Genomic DNA, 22,690 nt, shown 5'->3' with positions numbered 1-22,690 from the left:
ACTGAACACAGTATTCCAGGTGTGGCCTGACCAGCGCTGAGCAGAGTGGGCTAATGACTCCTTTATCTCTGCTGGTGATGCCCTTGTTGCTGCAGCCTGCATCCTGTTGGGTTTCATGGCCGCAGCAGCACACTGTTCACTCATATGGAGCTTGTTGTCCACCAGGACCCCCGGGTTCTAAGGACCACCAGAAGCCTGCCTTGCCATTGTGCCTGTGGGCTGACATAGCTGCCTGACAGGATGCGTGCCTTCTGTCAGCACGGGCAGATAGGCTTCCACTTAGGTGAGAGGCTGAGTAAAAGCAGATTTTCATGCATTTATAAAAGCAAAGGTTCGCTAACTAGTGGAGTGCCTGCTGAAATCCAACACTGAGCAAATAGCTCTCCAAGTAAAAAAAGGAATGCTAATCACAATCTGGTAGAAAACTCCTCTCCTACAGAACATCCTCCAGGGTTTGTAATGATGCAAGTCTCAGTGACATAATTAGGCCTCAAAGATGCCAGGCCTCTCATTTCTTATTTCTTGGGTATATCTTTTACATCTCATTCCATTGTAGCCACTGCCTTTTTTCTTGGCAGCATCACTGTTGCCAGCTGCTGGCAGGATTTTGCAGTGTTTGTTCTGCTGTGTTCCCGACTGCTTTCCCTGTGGCTTTTCACCCTGTTCCTGCTGCTTCACAGTTTCTCAGTTTTTTTCCTGCAGAAGGAGCTATCAGCAGTTAGGAACACAGAGTTTGACTCAGAATCACAATTAACCACTGCATCTAGTTATCAGCTCCATGAAGGCAACAAACGGCAAGGTTTTTTATAAAGAGAGTAAAATTACCCAGCTGATCTCCATGTTACAAAGACAAAAGGTGGGCCTCTTAATCCTGCACGCTTCCTTCCTTCCTGGGATGTCACCTGAACAAAAGAGGGCACTGATGGCTATGTAGCTTGTCTCATGTGTTTGCAAGACAGAATATGTATCTGCTGTTTTCTGTCACAAACCATTACAAATAACAGCAAGAGCAGCAAAGTTCATTTCCAGATGTTTACTGTGCAGAAAAATGCAACAGTCAGCATTTATGATAAAGTGTTTGCTGGCAGATTGCAGGAACAAAGTGCCAAAATTTACTGCCCTCTGCTGCCAAGGGTCATCAGCCCTTTCTTAACTTCTGATGTTTTGAGCTTTCTCTGTTTGTGTTTCTTATCTTAGTTGCTTTGTTTACACTGTTTGTTGATTTACTAAAAATGCCAGTGCAGTCAGTGCAGTAAATTTTGGTACAAAACAGACAGGAGAAACATGGCTATGGCTATAAAAAGCTTTTGTGGTGTATTCAGGGGGTGAAGTTTTGCAAATTGGGTGCGAGCCGTGCTGTCTTTTCACCGAACTTCTGTTTGACCACAAGGTTTGTGAGCATTGGAGGCTTTGAGGAGCAGGTGCTCAGCAGCCCTGCAGCAGAAAGAAGGGACTCTGGATCCTCCTGAGGCAGGAAGGGCAGCAGGATATACGGCGGGTATGGCACCACTTCTACCCAAGCACTTTGCAAGTTATGACACAGGTGCTGGTGCTGCCAGTCGTGCTACTGGCACCCTTTAGCCTGTGACTGAGTGTTCGACAGTGAGATCAGTAAAGGCCATTTGAGCGGAGAAGCATCAGCATGCCTTGCACTGCTGCTCTTGATTGTGGGCCTGTATGGGCTCTGGTTTGTGTAACCCCTCGAAGTCATCAGCCCAACTGAAGAAAGGTACTGCCCATCTGAAGCTCTTGAAACCCTTCAGGCATCGTGTTGGAGAGCACTGGATCAGTTCTGTATGGCAAAATGGTGGTGTTCCCCGAGCACCTGAAAACAGGAGAAAGATGATGTTGGGAAAACCCATCCTTCCCAAATCAGCAAAAAAGTGTTTTTTCTTTTGACAGCAGTTTGTGTCTTTTCCTTCTGAGGCATTGCACGGTCCTGCGAAGAACTTTCTCACTCTTCACTTGAGTCAGAAGAGCCAAGTGAGGGCAGGGAAATGGCACGGTTCCCCGGGGCTGCTCTGCTGTCCGGAAGTGCTTGCAGACAGCCTCTCCACATGTGGGTTTTTTTAATATCTTTGTTTATTTTCCTGGCAGGAAGCTGTGCCTCGGGGCCGTGCGACAGCTCCGCCTCCCGCTCTGGTAGCCTGGGTCCCGGCCCACTCGGCTGGCTGCAGTGCGGCCGCTGTGGGTGCAGGCAGTGCCGGTTCCCCGGTAGGGATCAGGGCTGGGAGCAGGAGGCTGGGAGGTGGTGATGGAGGTCGTGCAGGGAGCCGCAGGGGGACCCCAGGTGCTGCATTTGGGGGCTGGGGTCATCGCTCTGCTGTTGACGGCTGTGGCCGCCTGCTGCCTGCCCTCCCTGATGGATTACTGGAGGCGATGGTGGGTGACGAAGCCGATCCCGGGTATCGGCCCCTGCTATCCTCTGCTGGGAAATGCACTGCTCTTGGAGCGGGAGGGAGAAGGTAAGGGCAGCTCACGCCACAGCCCAGCTATGAGGCCCCTGCGCTGTATGGGGCTTTGCTGGAGGAGCCAGCACTGGTGAGGTGCTTGGGTGATCGAGCTGCGGCTGTCTGGGGCAGGTTGTAGGGTGTGCCATCGCCTTTAGGTCGCTCTGGGGCTGTGGGCGATCTGCAGAGGGGAACTGTGTGAGAAGTGGGTAGTAGAGGGAAAAGGAGAGGAACTGCAGAAATGTGGCGTTATTAGTGGTCAAAGATTAGCTCGAGGTTCAATCTGATAGCGGCTTCCAGATGCTGGACTGGGACCTGTTTCCAGTTGTTGGTGAGGTGGAGCAAGAATGCCGTGGAATATGTTTTTGTGACAGGGAGGCGTGGTGGATACTCTTGCAGGAAGTGCTGTTTCACAATGCAGAGCACTGTGTCCCCGGGGCTGCTAGCTGCAATCCAAACAAAGCTTTTAGCTTGTAAAGGAAAAATATTTCTTTAAACAATTATCTTCCCCCAAGTGAACATGTACAAGGGACTTCAGCATGCTGAGTTGCTGGGTCAGTTTTGGAATTAACTGTGCCTTAGATTTATGCGTTAGATGCAGAAGAACTTGCGGAGTATTTGCAGTACATCCCTCAAAAGCAAACCTTTCTGTTCTCACATTGATCAATGGTACCTTCTTTTTGCCAGGTACTTGAGAGACTGCTAATGTGCTACATGTTCCTCTTCTGTTTGGCACTCGGTTTTGCACAGGAGCATATTTCTTGAGGAGTCAGTGGTGTGAAAGTGGCTGTGGCTGTGCTGTCAGTGGACCAGCAGACTCCTCTGGGTGTGTTTGTGATGCCTGTGTATGCCAGTCTGCTCTGTGCACATGCGTTACTGGCTGTGCTGCCAGGTACGCTGCCTGAAGAGAGAGCGACTGGGTCGTGGGAGCGTGGTGAAGCCAAGGACGAGTACAGCATGGGCGCGCACAGTGCCCAGTACTGACACATGCTGAGACATCGTCCCTCTGTTTGCCAGGGTACACACTCGCATCTTTCCTCTGGATCCAACCCCATATCTAAACAGAGATATGAGATATCTTTCTTTGGTGGAAGCAAGGGCAGGCAGCTTTCCCTGAAGCTGACTTCGGGGAAGCAGTAGCAGGATCATAGTCAGGATGTGTATATGAGCCTGACTGAAAGACAAATCTTCTTTTTTTCTTCTTCTTTTTAAATCTTCTTAAAAAACCCAAAACAATAAAGAACATTGCTTCTCTCTCCAGAAAGCAATTTGATGGAGGCTCTTATGTTCTGTGGAGTCTCTAATCTCCTTTGTTAGCGAATTTAGAGAATTTAAGCATGTTGGAGTAAGAAAGAATTTGTTTGTAGACAATGACAGTGTAAGGGCTCCAAAGATTTTCTTCAGGAGTCCAGCTATCAGAAGCTAGACATTTCAAGTGTTACTGGTTCCTGTGCAGTGCTCTGCCATTACTGTGCGTGACATCACTTGTGTATGCACCACAAATGTAGTACCTGTCAATGAGGTCTCAGACAGGAAAAGGCTTGGTGCTGTACTGGGAAAGTAAAGAAGCAACTTGATACAGCATTTTGGCTAGTGTCAGATAAGCCAAAATGTAAGCATAGCCTTGATAAAGTTTGATTTGGCTTTAATTGTTACAAAGAGCATTGCAATGCAGAAGGCCCATGCTGCAGTGCTTTGAGACTGCTTAAATCAAGCTGCCTTATCTACAGCTAGGAGGGGGTTCTCTAGAATAGAGTGCCATCAAGAATGCAGCCATAAAGAAATGGTCTTGCAGTACAGCTAATAGCTAGGTGCAAAATATGCTGCTTTGTTATAGTAGCAAGGTAGAAGTACAACAAAAACATAATTACAGGGCATATGGTGAAAAAGAGTTCATTACAGAAGTCTTGCTTTAGCAAAACCCCCTTTTTAAAAAATTCTAATATGCTGTTTTCATGCCAGGTTTTTTTAAACAACTACAAGTTTACGCTGAAGAGTTCAGGAGTTGGCCATTGCTCAAAATTTGGATAGGACCGTTACCTGTCCTGGTTTTGTATCACCCTGACAATGTGGAGGTGAGTGTTCTTATCTCCTGTCTATTCTACTGTCATGCAAAGCAGTGTCCAACCTGTTAGTTTCTATTCTTTCAGTGTAATTTTTGCAAAAAAGGGCTTGGTCTGATTTTACTTGAGATTGTCCTCTGACCCAGTACTAAAGAAGGGCTGAAAGCGGAAGAATATAAAGAGCCTAGTCTTGGAAAAAAATAAATAAGATGGCCAGCAAATGAAACCACCAACTCAGTATGTTTTATACAAAGAAGCATCTCCTTTAGCTTTGTTTTCACATGTGTGAAAGCTCCTGCTCCCAGGATCAGAATGGACAAGCAGATAGCAGGGAAGATGGGACCACTGAAATAGGGACAGAACATTATGAAATGCAGGTTGCAATGCTTGTGTCTGTTTGACTGGCTTCTGCATTAGAACTTGGTTGGTGTGTCTTGATGCCATGAAATGTAGTCATTAGTTTTGTTACTGACAATGATTGTCCTTGATCTGGGAAGATAGAGTTGTTTCTTTGTTGGAGTGTTTATTGGAGAGATGGTACTTCCTGTGAGTTTGGTTAAGGCTGGAAACCGTTGGGTTTTCTCTGACCTCTGCCTGTGACTTTGTAACACAGATTTTTCTTTTTCAGGAAGATAAGGGGAGTGGGGGTGGTAGGTTTTGTGTATTTCATTGTTTCTCAGGATTGGGATATTTACTGAAAGACTTGAGGGTGTGAACTCAATGTTTCCCCTGTGTACCAGCTTGTACTGAAATATTGTGAATTTTACTGAGGCTCAGGGCATTTTTGTGGAGGAACTGAGGTTGTGTGAAGTAATCTCATCTGAAGAAATCTCTCTCCATCCAACAAGTGATGTTTTTTCCTCTGCTTTAATTTTTCTGACAGGTTATTCTGAGCAGTTCAAAACACATAGAAAAATCATACCTGTACAAATTCCTGCAGCCGTGGTTGGGCACTGGACTTCTGACAAGGTATAGTGAAATGCAGGTGCATTGCTGTCTTTCTGAAATTGCAGGGTATATGATAGGAAGGGGCTTGGGGGCAGGAATGCTGTGTGCATCTCTGGACAGAGATGTAGGTGATAGCTGTAGAAGTCTTATTGCTTGTGATGGTCTTGGTTGCTCTTTAGCAGCTAATGCCCAATAAAAATCTTTTGGCATTATCTGTTTCTTGGCAAATTTGGCCATTGTTACTTTTTTGCCCAGAGGCTTGAAATGAATGTGTTTTGGGAAGTTGTATCCTATGGCAAGTGGTGTCTTTCACTCTGTGATGCTATACACTGGATATTTTGAATGTTGTGATATGTGTCGAGTGGTCAGACTGTGGCAGAACTGTGACTGTGTGCATTGCTTATCATCTCAGCTGGTGGTGCTGCAACCAGGAGGATGGGTCTGAGGTTGGTGATGCTTTGGGGTAGGATAGGAGAGTATCTGTACCCTGTCCTTCATTTCCCTCGTGAAGTGGAGGCTTGGAAGAAGTGAGCCTGGGTAAAAGCGCAAGTCAGGAGTGGAGAGAGGGGGGACCAGTGATGTAAGGGCTTGGTGTCCTGTGGTCTTGGGAGGGTCAAGGGAAGTTTGGTCTGGATGATGCAGATGTTCAAGAGTCAGAGCAAGGTGAACGTAGAGTGGCTCTGGTGCCTTTGCGCCTCTTCTGTGTTTGTGTGAGAAGGTCAAGGTCCCCCTGTTAGCAGTGGAGCTTTGTTGCCTGTTTGGAGCCCTCAGAGGTAAACTCCTCGTGCTTTGTGATGGGACCATGGTGTCCTGAAAGCCAGCTGTGATCACGTGGTGTGGGAGGTGCAAGTTTATGGGAGAGGATGAGGAATACCTTTTATCCCGAGTTTTGTTCATGGCCCTTAAGGAGGCAGTTATCAGTAGCAAAGTGCAGAAAGTTGAGGTCCATGGTCCATAGCAGGCTAACAGAAGTGGTGTGATGGTTTACCCTGTAAGCAGAGCTGCCATTTGTGTGCCTGTGGGGCATGTGATTCAGAAAAAGCGAACAAGAACTCCCAGGAAGCTGGTGTCACCAGCTGTGGCTCCATGCTCTTTCACTGACACGTGGGAGGTGGTTGCCTCTCTCCAAGGAAGTACTTTGCAGCCAGGCCTTGAGGCACTAATTGCATAATGTCTGTGGACCCTAGTTCTCTGCAATCCTCATTTCCTAGTCAGGGGTTGAAGGCAAGCATGGGTGGTGATTCACAGAGACAGCGTGATGACTTGAGGTCTTGGTGCTAAATAGCTGGTTTGTTTTACAGATGGCTTCCACTTGATCCCTCTGAGCCTGTGCACTGAGCAAGCATGAGGCCGTATTGCCTGAGGGCTTGTTGGCATCTCCTTTTGTTGAGAGCAGCTATAGAAATGGTGGCTTGTGCTTTGAAGGTAGCTGGAGCAAGAAATATTTCCATTTTGCTCCTTCTGGGTGGGGAGTGCTATGGACAGCTTGAAGAGTCATCTACAGCGTGTCCATCTGTGCAGGTGTTCCAGGCTGCAGCTTTTACTGTGTGCTTCCTGTGATGCTGAGGGTTTTATTTTTGACTTGGACTTTTTAACCCTTCCTTCTCCCTGTTAATTTTGTAGCACTGGGGACAAGTGGCGGTCACGGAGGAAGATGATAACTCCCACGTTCCACTTTGCGATCTTAACTGACTTTCTAGAGGTTATGAATGAACAAGGAGGTATTTTGTTGGAGAAACTTGAGAAGCATGTTGACAAGGAACCATTTGATGTCTTTCTATACATCACTCTGTGTGCCCTTGATATCATCTGTGGTAAGTCCTCTTCAGTTATCGTGGTGTGGCTGCAAATGATGCAGAGGCTCATGAGTACAGCTGTGCCATGTTGTGTGAGGAGACAGTTGAAGAGGAATGTCCCTGCATATTGTGTGAATGCATTTCCATCCTCCCAAGGTCATCCTTCCTCCTAGGGTGTCTTGTGTGCATCTGAGCAGGTGAGTTTGTGGGATGGGCAGGGCAGAGGTAGCAGTCTGAAGTGAGCTTGTGTTGACGGGCAGGGCTCCTGGGCATGAAAATGTAGTCAGCTCATCACCTGAAACGGGATGTGTGTATTTACCTGTTGAAAGGATGGTGTGGTGACAGTCAGAGACTGGGAGCAGTAGTAACCTATTGTGTACTGGGACTCTGCATTTTACTTTGCATTTGTGAACCATTGATGATTTCCTCCTCCTAGAAACGGCGATGGGCAAGAATGTGGGTGCTCAGGAGAATAAGGATTCTGAGTATGTTCGTGCTGTCTACAGGTATATGGAAATTTTCCTTGGCTACTTTGTAGTTGGGCTGGAGTTGATGCTGCTGGTGTCAGGAGTTCATCTGCTGTGAGCCAGGAGGGAGGGCCAGAGGGTCACAGGTGGAGGTAGAAAGCCAAGAAGGCAGGAAAACCTGCAGCTTTTGATGCATTTTCTGATATGAGTATATGCAATGGGAGGCTGAGGCTTTGAAGAGGGGTCAGCTGCCATTCAGTTAATCCATTGGTACAGGAGGTTAGAAAAAAAACAGAGTTGCAACATTTCATATCAGCGTGACTGGCAGAATTGGAAGGGTGGTGTTTTAGACAGCATTTTAAAGCTGAGGCACTTCTGCTCTGCAGTTCACGGCAGTATTTACACCATTCAAACTCTATGTGACTGTCCAGTGGATTAGGCAAAGCATGGTTTATATTCCTGCCACACTGGTGGGTCAGCTGCTTGTGGCTTCTCACCCCTAGCCTTGATGGGGCTTGTTGAGATACGTGTTGCAAAAAAGGGGTGGAATTAGAGGGTTTGATTGTCATTGGTTCCTTGGCCTTTCCCAAATGGTACTGCAAGTGGGCTGGCCTGAGGTCAGTCTAAATGTAATAATTTCTCCTCAAAGTCTTTTTCTGCAGCCAAATGCATGCGCAAGAGCTGAATAGCAATGACAATCAGCCCTTCCAGATATACTCCAGTTGTGTTTGAGCATACTTGAGGTCTCATAATTTTTATTTCAAATACTTTTCATGTGCAGTCTGGCATTTATGGTACCTGGATAGTCAGGTAGTAATGTAATGCTTTTAGATGACTTTTTGAGGTCATAGAGCAGATATTTTGGAGTCCTCAACACGTAGTCTTTTCAGGTTGTACATATCTTTTCAGCATGATCAGTGCTTTACTGATGTGGAGTGGGACTGGACTGGATGACTTAATATGTCTTTTTCAAGAGGATTCCCACTAAATGACAGTATGCTCTCCTTCTCAGAGTTCAGTGCTTAAAGATATAAATCATGGTGATGCTGGATGCTGGGACAAGTTACAGAAATTTTGAGATGGTTTAAAATCAGGAAACAAATATGAACTTCCTTCCTTTCAGATGAATGGGTTTAAACCCACACAATATGTTAAGCTCCATTTCACTGGGGGAGGTAGAACTTTTTTTGGTTCTTGAAAATCTGCTGTAAACGTATTTTTTGTCAGGAAATGTTACATAATGTAATTGTTGTGCCCCTAGGATGAGTGATCTAATCCAACAGAGGCAGAAGAGCCCTTGGCTTTGGCCTGATCTTGTATATATGCTGTTCAAGGAAGGAAGAGAGCATGAGAGGAACCTCAAAATCCTTCACAATTTTACAGATACAGTATAGATTCTTTATTATTATTATTATTATTATTATTAACAGTACATTCTATTTGTTGGAGCAAAGTCTTGCACTCAGTAGAGAGCTTCCAAATGGGGGTAAGGTTCAACTCCCTTGATATGCATCTATTAAGAGGAGAACTCTCTCTCTGTTGGGATGCCAAGGAGTTCCCTGAAAAGAACACAACAGCTGACTTCTCTGTCAGGAACTTTGTCATATTTAAGCAAGGGAATATACTACTCCAAGGGAGTAACAGGACTTACAGGTCCTTGCCAACCAAAATGAACAAGAGTTCACTGAACTCCTGTTCTGCCCCAGATGCTCCACATCTGAATTGCCTGCAACAGCTCACTGCCAAGTTTGTAGCAGTAAGCATAGGGCTCTCTGCTTGGTAATGTCCCTTGGTCCAGCCCTCAGAAATGGAAGCCTGTATTCATTTTCCCCTATTTGGAGCAGAACGGTTGAGATGAGCAAACACATGCAGGTCCCCACCTCAGCAATAGGACACTTTGACACAGAAACCGTTAAGCATACGTCACTGAGGGCATAAAACGCAGTGTTCTCTCACTGTGTTAGACTGTGCAGGTAACACCCCTTTCTCTCACCAAATAGCCTCTATGCTGTTCTTGCCAATGGTTGCCCTCCCAAGTCTACTGTTAGAATGTTCCCAGGGAGGCCGCTTTCCCTGAAATAGGTGTATGAGCCCCACAATGTCGTTATATCAATGCCACAACAAAGGAAATAATCTCTGAACTTTCACTACATATAATGAGCCACATTGACTCTGCATTGGTTTTAAGTAGTTCATATTTTGCTTCCTTTTATTGGGAATTGCATCAGTGAGTCATGAGAGAGGCTCTTAAAGGGACCTGCGGTAACACTTGCTCTCTTCCAATGCTGGGCTGCTGCATTGGATATAAGAAGACAAATCTTAGAAGATGACAAAGGAACAGTAAATAATAATATCACCTAGTGTAGGTGCTGACAGAATGCACTGAGACAAAAGGTGGTTCAATATCTGCTTTTGTATGTGTATGTTCAGTGAGGGAAACTGTGTGTGTGTGTGTAAAACTACTTTTTTTTCCCATTCAGTGCTTCCTCTGAACAGAATTACATATTCTACACCCTTTATTTTAATTATTTTGTTGTTGAGAGCAATACCAGTTTATTGAAGGGTTCTGTTTTGCTGTTATGACAACGGTGGTGACAGCAGGAAGTCTCTGTCTGTTGCTGGAGCTGTTCTTTGACCTACAAAAGGGAAGTTCAACCATTGCTTTCATACTGAAGAAAATTTGGGAAGCTTTAGTGTAGTGTTTCCAGCTGTGCTTTATGTAGTCCTGATGCAGGGTGTGGGGTGCCCTGGCTTCTCTTCAATCTCCTGGGTTCTGCAGAGATTGGAGATGTGATCCTTTCCTTAGTTATTGTATAGGGTAGAGAATATCTTCTTGGTGATCAGTCTGTTCAAATTGTAGTGATGGTTTTGATTTGCTATCACTATTGTTGGCATTCAAGATTGGCTTGTTCCAGATATTCTGGATGTGTTTACACTTCTTGAGGATCAACAAGTTGTTTGCATAGTTTGGCTATCTATTTTCTTGATCACACAAAGGCTATTCAGGGTTCATTCTATTGCTTGGGACAAGAGGGGTTGGTCATATTTCACCTACTAACACAAAAAAGTCAATTAAAGTTCATAAGCTAATGCTGAGAGCTATGCTAACTAGCTCATGTAGACTGCTACAGATGGATGTTGTTGTTTTAGTAAGTTGGGACAAATCTGCGTGATGTAGAATGTGCGTGTGTGCTGCAGACTGTGCGTGTGTGCTGCATGCATCATGTCTAATATAATGGTTCTAATCTCAGGTCATTGCAGAAAAAGCTGCAGAACTTGAAAACACCAAGCAAACAAAATGTGATACTGATGGTAACTATGAAGAAAGTGGCTCCAAAAAGAGAAAAGCTTTCCTGGACATGCTGCTGAGTGCAACAGATGATGAAGGGAACAAATTGAGCTACAGGGACATTCGTGAGGAAGTGGATACTTTCATGTTTGAGGTACCCAAGGAACTTTGGGTTGTTGATGGGTTTGGGTTTGTGGTTTTTGTTGTTGTTTTTTGTTTTGTTTTGTTTTTTCTCCCAGAACCCAAGATTCACCATTTACTGGTGGTGACTCCTCCTTTTCTTAGTTCAGGAGGTTGCTTTTAGTATGAAGTTATTTTAGTCCTGGAAACCCAAGAGGAAATCTCTATAGGATAGAACCTACTGAAGGATAGAAACAATTGAGCCAGAATTGTGTGCCCTGGCAAAATGTTGGGCAATACACATGTGGTATGCCCTGCCTATGTGAGCAGGCTCTACTCATGAAAGCAGGTGTGTAATAAGAGCTTAATGGCTGATGTGGGCCATGGGCTCTCAGCTCCTGTTGCAAACCTCATTAATGCTCAAGAGAGCTCTAAAGGGTTTTGCTTTGCATTTTGTCAGCTCTCCTCACATTTTGTCCCTTGCCACATTGGCTGTAACCTCCTCGTTCTGTCAACAACTGTGCATTGGTACTGTCATCTTGTGCCTGGTTCCCTGTCCAATGAAGGATCTCAACAAGACTTTCACAAGTTTTCCACACACATCCATTAGGTGGACCTGAATTCTATCTCAGAAGAGCTTAATTCAGAGTCATATTACTGCTGTTGTAACCTAAAGAAACCCTCTTCCCATTTTACCATTCCTGTACTACTCCATAGCTGGATTTTGAAGAGGTACAGTATCCTGAACTTCACAAGTGCTCCTTTTTAGTACCAAAATCCTTTGTTGGTCAACTTTTCCCTTTTCTGTTCCCTGCCCTCACCCTCCCCCCCCCATTTTTTGTGTGTTCCCCTTCTCTTTGTTTCCTTTCCTTTCCAAGTTGTTATGTGGTGCTGAGAACTGTAGTAGCTGATCCCCCTTCTCATAGGAAGCCAAGAAGTATTTCCTCCTATGGCCACTGTACTGTGTCTCATTAGACCCTTTTCTGGATAGTTTTGTACCTTTTTTTGGATAGTTTTGTAAAGGTTACAGATTGTGTCCATTGTATTTCTCCCGTGGTAGTCGTTGCCTCCCCAGATGTTACATTGTTGACTGGACAGTAACCAAAAACATGAATATACATCTGTTCCATTGTGTAGATACTGGTAGTTGATGCACCTTCTGGGAGGCAGAAGAGAGCGCTGTTTGCTTGGGTTATTTCAACACTTTTCCATTTTAGGCAGTTTTCAGGCACCTGACAGAATCATGGGTCATCTTACATCCTGATAATCAGCATGTTGGATAGATGTCTTCACTCTTGATTTTTGTTTTTCTCGTGGTCATGGGACAAATAAATCTCACTTTCCATACTACTTGCACACCCAAGTATTTACAAAGCCTTCTTGTGCACAGGAATGGTGTTGAAGTGAGTCTCTTTGTAAATCTGTACCTCTAGGGCCATGATACAACAGCAGCTGCCTTGAACTGGGCCCTGTACTTACTTGGACATAATCCTGAAGCCCAGAAGAAGGTTCACAGAGAGCTGGATGAGGTGTTTGGTACGTTTCCGTTCCCACTGCCTTGGGGTTGTGGTGGTGTTTCCATTTGTGAGTGGGGATGTGATACATTATAAGCCTAAATGTAGAAGCGGAGGTAGGAACATGCCTTGTGGCCCTTCTGGAGCTTTCAATAGCTAGAGGTGATTGGGATGGGTGCTGGAAGGCCTGTAGGAGAGTACAGCCAACTTTATGGCTTTGGGGCAAGTCATGCATGTTCAATGTATGTGTAGCACCTTCTCTTATGTGGTCTTGGTGCATGATGAGCGTTTCTGGAGGGAGCTGGAATGAGTTTGTTTCACCAAAAATGGGGAGTTTTGGTCTCGCTCATCCCCATTTGCTTTTGAACAGGCAACACTGAGCGTCCTCTTACAATGGACGATTTGAAGAAGCTTCGATACCTTGAGTGTGTTGTGAAAGAAGCCCTTCGGCTCTTCCCTTCAGTTCCGCTGTTTGCCCGTGCCTTGAGAGAGGATTGCTGTATTAGTAAGTAGTGTCCTGTGTTTGCCACTTCCTATCCTGCTAGCATCTCCTCAGTGGAGGTGTTGCCCAAGTAAAGGGCAGCGTTGTTTTATTTTTTATTTTGCTGTTGTGTACAGAAAGTCACTTATTTGCTGTTGTTTTGACCCTTCTTCTCCCTTTCCCTTTTCTCTTTAGAAGGATATCAGGTACCAAAAGGCACAAATGTTCTTGTCATAACTTACGCCCTGCATAGAGACCCCGAGAGCTTCCCTGACCCGGAGGAGTTCAGGCCTGAGCGATTCTTCCCTGAAAATTGTAAGGGAAGGCACCCGTATGCTTACGTGCCCTTCTCAGCTGGTCCCAGGAACTGCATTGGTAGGTAGCTGAAGAGTAAGCCCTTGTAATGTGACAATGCTGCTTCTGGTGTGGTAATTGTGGCAGCAGTGAGTGTATGAGAAACTTAAGTCTTTATGTGCCTGCTGGTCGTGTCTCCCCTCTCCATCCCCCCTGAATTCTGGGCACTGTCTCCCCTACAAGCCTGGTGCTTGAGCTGACACATTTTGTTTCTTCCCAAGGGCTCCTTTCTTCCCAGAGGCCAATGTCTATCATGCTGGTGTTTCCCTCTCACTGCCTGTGCAGCCTTGCAGCATGTTAATGGGCTCCTGTGTTAGGACAGGATTGCTTCCAAATTTCTGATCCTCAGTGTCAGCAAGACAGAGAGAGAGAAGGCAAATGTCCTGCACTTGTTTTGCTCTGGAAAAATCTATCTCAGCTGGGTGTCCCAAACATACTGTCTGCAACTGATGTATCCTTCCCCTCTTTCTGACACTGTTGTTGCTCTGGTGTTTTTACTACCATCCCAGAACTTGTTAGCTCTTCAAGTGCCACCAGGAGACTTAGAATTTCTCAGTTTTCAAAGTAGAGGCATCGTTGTTTATATTGTACGACAGAGGAGAAGACTGTTCCCTGCACTGATCTTAAGTGCAGATGGGGAACATTCAGCAATTTTCATGCCATTTACAAGAATGGGAAATACTACAACTTCTGGGGTTTTGGTTTTGTTTGTTTTATTTTTGGGGGGCAGGGTTGGCTCGTTTGTTTGTTTGTTTTTAATTTCTCTCATTGGGAATAGGTGCCCTTCCCATAAAAACAGCAGACTATGTCTTCCCATGTTCCAAAGAGGAATCTAATTTAATATTACAAGTCTAGCTAATTCCTGGGTGTATAGGAACAAGTGCAGGAGAGTTGGTTCATTAATATTATTGCAGAAATACACCACTGTGTACATGTGTACAGACATCCATCTGTGCATATTATACAGAGGGGAGCACAGAAAAGTTTTGAGCACTGAGTTTTGTGTCCTGTTCCCATTTTCAGTTTAGTTTGAATGAACTGCCTGGATTGTGACACTTGGTTTGGTTTCCCTCATATTTCTTTGTTCTCCCCTTTCCTCCTCCACCCTTCTCTGAAATGTAAATTGAACTTTGCCCTCTGTGCTAGCAAATGATCAGTGTGTGTGATGCTTAGTGTTCTTTAAAGGAAGGTCTGTCTGTCATTCTGTTGCAGTTGTATCTCCTTTGCTCCTCTCTGCCTATATGGAACAGTGGGATTTGTCTCTCCTTGCAGTCCTCGTGCTGCATCTTCTCCTGCTCTGGTCTGTCATCCATTCCTCCTTGCCTAGTCCATCCAAGAGACATGACAAGGCTGTGTTTTGTATTAGTTCCATGTGAAGTGTTTCCTCTTTGCTGTTTGATTTCTGCATACTATGGGAAGGAGGATGTGCTGTGGATTGTGCCAGGAAGGCCAGAGTTATGGTGCAGAGAAAAGTGCTGGTTTCACTAGTATCCATATGACCTCAATTTTGGCCTAAGGCCAGTTCTATTCTCAAGGCAAATGCACAGTCTTTGCTGTCCTCTGTTCCTAGGGGTATTGCTGTGAGCATGCGAATGCAGCAACTGTTGATGCAACCAGACAATAACATCTTTTTTTTTTGCTGCCCTGTAATTCATAGGTCAGCGCTTTGCACAAATGGAGGAGAAAGCTCTTCTAGCCCTCATCCTGCGGCGCTTTTGGGTGGACTCATGTCAAAAGCCAGAAGAGCTTGGTATAACTGGAGAACTGATTCTTCGTCCAAATAATGGCATCTGGATTAAGCTGAAGAGGAGGCCAAAGGCTGGATCAGAATGAAAGGGAATTCAAGATTTTATTTTTCCAAAAACTTCCAAGCTATTTAAGCTGAGATATGTTTTTAAATCAGATATTTTGATGGACACCTGGAAATTTGTTGAAACTACAATCATTACTGATTGTTTCATTAAAGAAGATGTTGTAATAGCCCTAAATTGCTGTAGTTTCCTAGTACCTGTGAACTTCATGTTCATCTTTGAAGTCCAAGTCCTTAAACATCAAATCTTAGTGCCTTATCTACTCGGATGAAACTATTCTATTGCAACAGTGCAAAAAACTTTAAATTACAGTAGTAACAACAGTAATGCCTGTGATGGAGTGAACTGGTTATATTCCATAGCATTTGCGAGGTAACTCGATAGTCTCAAATCTTTGGATAGTTTTCAGGTTTCTTTTGGTTCTGAAAGGTACAAGTAATCAGTTCTTCCACTTTGCACTTTTTTTTTCTGTTTTGGTGATGACTGCCTCTATGAAGACAAAGGAAAAATCTCTGATAATTGCACTCCTCCTTTGTAAGCATTTACAGTAGTTCTTAAATAGTGAGTGCTCTGAATTATTTTTTAGCAAAGTGTACCATAAGCATTAATCTGTATAATCATACCATGAACTAGATAGTGTGCAAATTTCACACAGGATTTCATAATGACAGAAACACTGTATTATTAGAAATTCTGAGAATAAACTTCTACTATGCCTCAATATGGAATGAAATTATATCTGTAAAAATTGCATGCCTGGGTGCAGGTAAATTACTGATGGATAATTACTTCTTATCATCGGTTCCCCTGGGGTGATCGATTGACCAGATTTTACTGTGTTAGTCAAAGCTGAAACAATGAGCCAGTCTGCTCTTGCCTTCTAGAGTCCTGAAGGCAACATAGGGAATTTCTTGCTAATTGATGTTAAAGAGGAATTACAATGACGGAATGAAGTGCCTGTGAAAGTTTCTGGCTGTACCTTCAAGACAGGTCAAAATCTGCAACAAGCCACACAGCTGGAGAACAGACTTTCCGTGACTTTTGTAAGCACTGAAGAAAAAGGTGGTGCTAGACCAGGCTGAGGTCCTCTAGCTGGTCTGCCCTTTACTTCTGCCCTATGCTTTGGGACTTCTTTTGGCTGGTGTGTGTTAACCCAGCTTGACCCCGGCACTGTACAAAGAAGGATGCACACCGATAGCCATACCTCTGTCTTTATCTGCCGATGCAGCGGTTGCTCTTGCCCCCGTGATTGGCGGTGGGGTTTTTAGGTGTGTTATCGCCTTTAGATTGCTCTGGGGCTGTGGGTGACCTGCAGAGGGGAACTGGATGAGAAGCTGGAGGTCAGAGCTGATACGGCTAATGTGGACTGGTCCACCCCTAGTGAATAATGTGTTACAGAGTAAGAAAGGAGTAATCTATCTTTACTGGTTTTGTTGACCTTTAGGGATGCTTTTCTTTTGTCTGTTTCCTTATGCCCTTTTAACAACATTTAGTGGTTTAATTCCTGGGATATTGCTGTGCTTTGTAGAACATCAGAATAGAGATAAAAGAATTCCTATGTTTTCCAAGTAAATTAGAGGTTTCCTTGAACCTGCCAAATTCTCTATATTCTGATAAACCTAGGTTTTACCATTTTATGAGGATCTTACAAAAAGAAAGGATGTAACTGCTTAGTTTACATAAATGAAATCACAGACCTTGACAAATAGTTTATTTTAATTGCTGCCTTTCTTTTACCATTAAGAAAACAAAAGTCATGTAACAATGATAGTATGGTTACTTTCTTCAGCCTTCATTTTCAAAGACAGGTTTCATTGCTAGATAATAACAAGAATTTAAGTTTACAGGGCTGATTGTAAAAATTGTTTTCTTTATAATGAGATAACTTTTGAGACTACCTTCTTACATTAATGCACATAAAACAAATGACACATGTTTTCTAAAGAGACTTTAAGTGAAGGAATTATTTAACGCTTTTGGGTACTTGGTAATCTGAGCTTTGCAGGTATACAAGATTTGCATCCAGAATATGTTTTCTCACTCGGTGTGTAGTTGAAACCTGGAGAAGTACATCATGTGTTTTGTCAAACTATGTCCTTAAATTGAGGACTTTCAAGACAAATGAAAATTAACATTAATTCCTTTTCTTCTGTGGGATCTGTTTTGTGGAAACAGTTTTTAAAATTGACCAAACTAACAATTTTCTTGATAAGGAGATAATTTTAGTGACATCTATCTACAAGGACCAAATATTTTTGCTTGCACTTTGTTTTTGTACCATGCTCTTCTCGCATAATGGGATCTCCAGTAAAGTGTAATTTCTTTATAATCTCTGATGGGAACAAGAAAAATAAGTTAGATAAAAACTGGATAAAACTGTAATGAGAAACTCATTATTAAGAGTGCATGGGCTCAAATGCTGGCACAGGGTTACCAAAGTGGAAAATCCCTATTTAATGATGCACATAGTATCTTTGCCAAGATGAACGCTGATGTAATCCTGTAATCTTTGTGTTCAGAGCTGTTCTGAAAAGGCAGTGACCTCTCATCTTTGCTGTGAAAACTGGTTCCGAAGCAATTTGAGGCTGCTAAGGAAATAAATATTGGGGAAACCAATACTGAAAGAACAGGGACTTTCTGCCTGCAGGGTAGATGTTAGATGCATTGTGTAGGGTGTGTGCTTTTATTAACCTGAGTCATGTGGTGTGTAGCTGTTGGTTGTGGTCAGCAACAACTCTTTGGGTTTGTTTAGGTTTTTTTTCCTTTTTTTTAACCCTGTAGGATTTAGGAATGCAGTGCAGCCTTGCCAGGTTTCCAGATAAAGTAACGGGACAATGAAATTTTGTGGAATTGTCCTGTTTTCAGCTGGAATAAAGTTAATTTTCTTCTTAGTAGCTGGTACAGTGCTGTGTTCTGGATTTAGGATGAGAATAATGTTGATAACACACTGATGTTTTAGTTGTTGCTAAGCAGTGTTCAAACTAAGTCAGGGGCTTTCCAGCTTTTCATACTGCCCTGCCAGCAGAGGCTGGGAGTGCACAAGAAACTGGGAGGGCACACAGCCAGGACAGCTGACCCGAATGAGCCAAAGGGGTATTCCATACCATATGATGTCATGCCCAGTATATAAACTGGGGGGAGTTGGCCAGGGGATACCACGGATCAGGGATTGGCTGTCGGGTCAGTGAGTGTTGAGCAATTGTATTGTGCATCACTTGTTCTGTATATTCTATTATTATTCCTTCCCCCCGCCGCCGCCTCCTTTTTTGTCCTATTAAACTGTCTTTATCTCAGGCCATGAGTTTTACTTTTTTTTTCCCCTGATTCTCTCCCCCATCCCACTGGGGGTGTGTGGGGGTGAGCGAGGGACTGTGTGGTGCTTAATTGCTGGCTGGGGTTAAACCATGACAGTAATAAAAACTGTGTGTGCATGGTAGCTGTTTGTGATTTTGTCCTGATGGCTAGGTATCTGCTGATGGTAGGAAGGTAGCAGCTGAACTCTAAACCCAAATATTACTCCTGAGTAATGGTTCGTATAGGGTAATCTCAATGATGCTAATCATGGGGTGGTGCTGGCTCTGTTTCTGAAATACAACTGCCTTGCTGTAAGAAGTTGATAGCCTTGTCTCATATAAAGATCCCTTTTGAATGGTGACAGGAAGGACAGAACTTTTTACTGGGATGACAGAAATAGAGTGCGTGAGCGTTTCTGGATCATGGCTTACAGCTGTTATGAAGAAGACGGACAACAAACCCTCTGTGTGACCTCTTGGGTGGTGCTGCTTGAAAGTGCCTCCAGGGCTGCCTCAGAGGCACTAGAGGTTTCCAGCCACCCTGACACAAACTGCTTTTTGGGCTCTGAAAGCTGCGTGTTTGGGACACACGCAGGAGGGGGGTTAGTGGTGCTTACTAGACATCCGCCCGCCTTACTGAATTTAACCGTCATGCTGCAAAAGACAAACACTCATGTATAGGTGTTAGTACACTGCTGCATACAGATCCTCTTGCCATGCATGATCCAATGTGTCATCTCACTGATACTCCTCTTCCAGCAGGTAAAAGGCTCAAAGAGCCTTTGGAGAATACTACCCCACTTTCCTTCCTAGAAGCAGTATCGGTGCCATCCCCTGGCAAACCTCCCAGTATAGTACTATCTCAGTTCATAGTCAGGTCATATTTAGAAGATGATCTTCATAGTTTGCATGGATTAAAACCTAAATTAACTCATTTTCTAAAAAAAAAAAATAAAAAGAATTAAAAAAATCTGAAATTCTGAAAACGGGAGTTCTCTGCTAAGTATTGTTACTGATTTGTCATTGATTTGTTATTAGTTAGAATTAATCATATTTAATTTTAATATTTCAGCAAAATTATATGTATGTTGTATTTTATATATTTAACCAACAACCAGTGTTGTTGTGAAATGCCCTGTATAGCCCTGTACCAAGGCCGGAGAAATTGGCTAAAATCATCTAGTAGGAACATTGAGAACTTAGATAACAAGATAAAAGAAATTAAAATTGATTATAAAAGAGTTTGGTTTGACTAAAAAGTAGAAAATTGTGAAGCATAAGTATGGGAGTGTTAAGTTTGAAATGTAGCCTTAGAAACTTAGGAGCTTAGAGAATGTATAATGTGTAACCATAAGAATTTAAGTATTGTTCAAAATCATTTAACCACAGAAGTTTTGACAAAGATTGGTAGTCTTGTAGTGTTTGTTTTAAAAGCTAAGGAAACCGTTATGGACACCAGCTTGCTGCTTGGAAACACCTGAGAGGTCAAGAAGCGGACGGGTGAGGAAGACTATGAAAGACCACCAGAGGACTCCTGAAGACCACCAGAGACCTTCACTGCGCCTGCGTAAAGGACATTTACATATGCTAATGATTTCCTGGAAATTTGATGAATATGTATAACCTTTCTTGGAAATCTAATGAATATGCATGAATAAGTTTTAATATAAGGTGTATTGTTTTGGGTGTCAGGTGTGTGTGGTTCGTGAGAGGACTCGCCCGCGCACCTGGCCGTCAATAAAGAAGTGTCTGCTTATCTACACTAAATTGGTGTTGATAAGTTTTTTATTCCGAGATTTCGGTAACAGTATAACTCCATCTTTTGCTCAACAAATGGGCTTTTCTGATCCGTGCCTCAAGTGTAGCTTGCAGAGATGGAAAGTGTTCATTGAAAATGCAAATTATTTTGAGTGAAAAGAGGCAGTCAGTTAACAAAAACCTGTATGCCCAAACCTCCAGACCTGACACCAGGCTCGTAGTTCAGGAACACATATAACTTGCTCAAGAGTTACTGTCTGACAATTTACAGGGCCTGGTCAAGGCACTGAAACCCTTCAGTATATTGAAATGTTCTGTCTTCTCTAATGTCTAACAATAACCAGCATCAGGTGTTTTAGCTGCAAGAAGCAAGGCCTTGGGCAGTTATATGATTCTCCATTTATAAGAAAAAATCAAATCTATTTATAAGAAAAAAATCAAAGAAGGCCTCTTACAAAACAAACCCAGTAGTGATTTGTTGTTTAATACTTGCAACTGTCTTCTATTTTTTTTGGTCTGCATTGATTTCTTATTTGACATCTGATGTGCTGTTATTTCTGGGCTGTGTTTCTAGGAAGACTATTGCTGACATGTAATTGGAGGATATGGAACTGCTATACAGCTTTTATTTCAAAACAATATGCAATCCAGCACTTTCCACAAATCAGTGAATAAGTTATTCTAGCCATCTTTTTGCAGCCATTTTTGGGGGAATCAAGTCAAGCATGAGAAGACTTTGGCCTAGTGAAGGAGCGGATTCTTTACTCAGATAATGTCATCTGGACTCAGATGAAAAGGCTCCAGATTGTTCATTGTAAGAAGGAAAGATCAAGATTTAATTTTTAGAACTTGTTTTAGCAGCATTGAATCTCTAGCTCTTCTCCTACTTTAGATCATATAATCTCTTTGGATTTCAGTGAAGCTCAGTAAACTGATACCTCTCAGCATATTTTATAATTTGTCTTATAATAAATATGTCCTATTATATAATAAACAATAATTCATTAAGGAACATAGAGTTTGTAACACATTCTTTTCTCTGTACAGAAGTACAACTCTGTTGATTTGAGCAACAGTGCAGTGGTGTAAACAGGGGACCACTTGTCATATGAGTAGCAGGCCCCCTGAAAGAAAATGCATTTCTTTTCCAAAGTGACCGTGCTTATTATGATTCCCTTTGAATAGCATTGCTGCCTTATTTCTCAGCTTCACCATCAAATGCAATTGATGCCTATATAGATGTAGTTAAAATAATTTATGCTTTTGGAAGGAGTGTGGTATCTAAATTTGAGAACTGCTGCTTTAAGAAAGTATTTTTTTCTTTTTTTTCCACTTGTTTGCTTATGAAAAAAAACAACCACCACCAAAAGATTCCTTTTCCTGAGACAAGTTTTTAAAATAGACATAATGGATTGTAGAAATGAAATCTTACAGACGCTTCTGATGAATGGGTATGACTTCATATTGTATGATGAAACACATGATCTTGTTGAAATTTATGATGAATCTGCCCTGTTTTTTCTGCCAATTTGAACTGTATACCTTATTTTTCCAAAAGTGTGGGGTTGGAGTTTGTTTTGTTTTGTTTTGTTTTGTTTTTTAATGAGACAGTAATGAACTGGAATAACACTGCCTGATATCTGAGGTGGAAAGCCCAGATGAGAAGTGAAAAGTGAAGAAATTAAAAGTCCTTGGAGAGAAGTTCTAATCCTTTTGTGCCACCAGGTGAAATGTGTGCACACACACACACACAAAAGGAAAAATAATTATTTTAATTGAATCCTGGTGCAGGTTGAGCAACACAAAAACTTACAAGTTCAGCTTGGTTTGTTTATAAATGTTCAGATGCATGGTAGGTTTTGTGATTACTTTCAGGATTATGAAAATTCTGTAATTTGAAGTAAAGGTGATAATTTTTCCAGAGCTGTGAAAGATTATCATCATTTTATAGATGAGAAAAGAGAGACTAAGTGACATACCTGTGGTTACACAGGAAGGCTTCAGTGGTGTTGGCTGGAGGTGGTGTGGTATACTTTCCCAGAGCTGTACTCCCATGATACCTCTACACTCCATGGCTGATGGAAAATCTCCTCTTCCGAGCTGAAGGTCAGAGCTGTACAGGCAACTCAGTCTCAAAACACTTCATGTTATAGGAATAAACTATCAAATGTGTTTTGCAGCAAAGCCTTCTAGCACTCTCCCTTGTCACTGTTACACACTTAGAAAAGAGCACATAAAAAATGAAAGCTGCTGTACTGAAAACATTTGAGTCCTCTCCTACAAACATATCAGGGCAAAGCAAATTGATACACGGGAGAGTATGAATACTTTCTTTGAGACAGTTCT

General features: G+C 43.0%; 1 protein-coding gene across 1 annotated transcript; it reads left to right on the top strand.

The window, feature by feature from the left end:
* The first annotated feature begins 22 nt into the window (after positions 1-22).
* CYP4V2 (cytochrome P450 family 4 subfamily V member 2) lies at positions 23-16,014 on the top strand. Its single transcript, XM_075027176.1, has 11 exons — positions 23-2,465; positions 4,413-4,525; positions 5,397-5,482; positions 7,085-7,275; positions 7,694-7,763; positions 8,986-9,112; positions 10,976-11,167; positions 12,567-12,669; positions 13,018-13,152; positions 13,324-13,503; positions 15,140-16,014. Exons 1-11 carry the CDS (start codon positions 2,255-2,257, stop codon positions 15,313-15,315), a joined length of 1,584 nt encoding a protein of 527 aa, XP_074883277.1. The 5' UTR covers positions 23-2,254; the 3' UTR covers positions 15,316-16,014.
* The last annotated feature ends 6,676 nt before the right edge of the window (positions 16,015-22,690 follow it).

This window comes from Buteo buteo, chromosome 1, assembly GCF_964188355.1.
Source record: "Buteo buteo chromosome 1, bButBut1.hap1.1, whole genome shotgun sequence".
Classification (NCBI taxonomy): Eukaryota; Metazoa; Chordata; class Aves; order Accipitriformes; family Accipitridae; genus Buteo; species Buteo buteo.
Note: the sequence above shows the minus strand (reverse complement) of the source record. Positions and strands in the feature narration are given on the sequence as shown.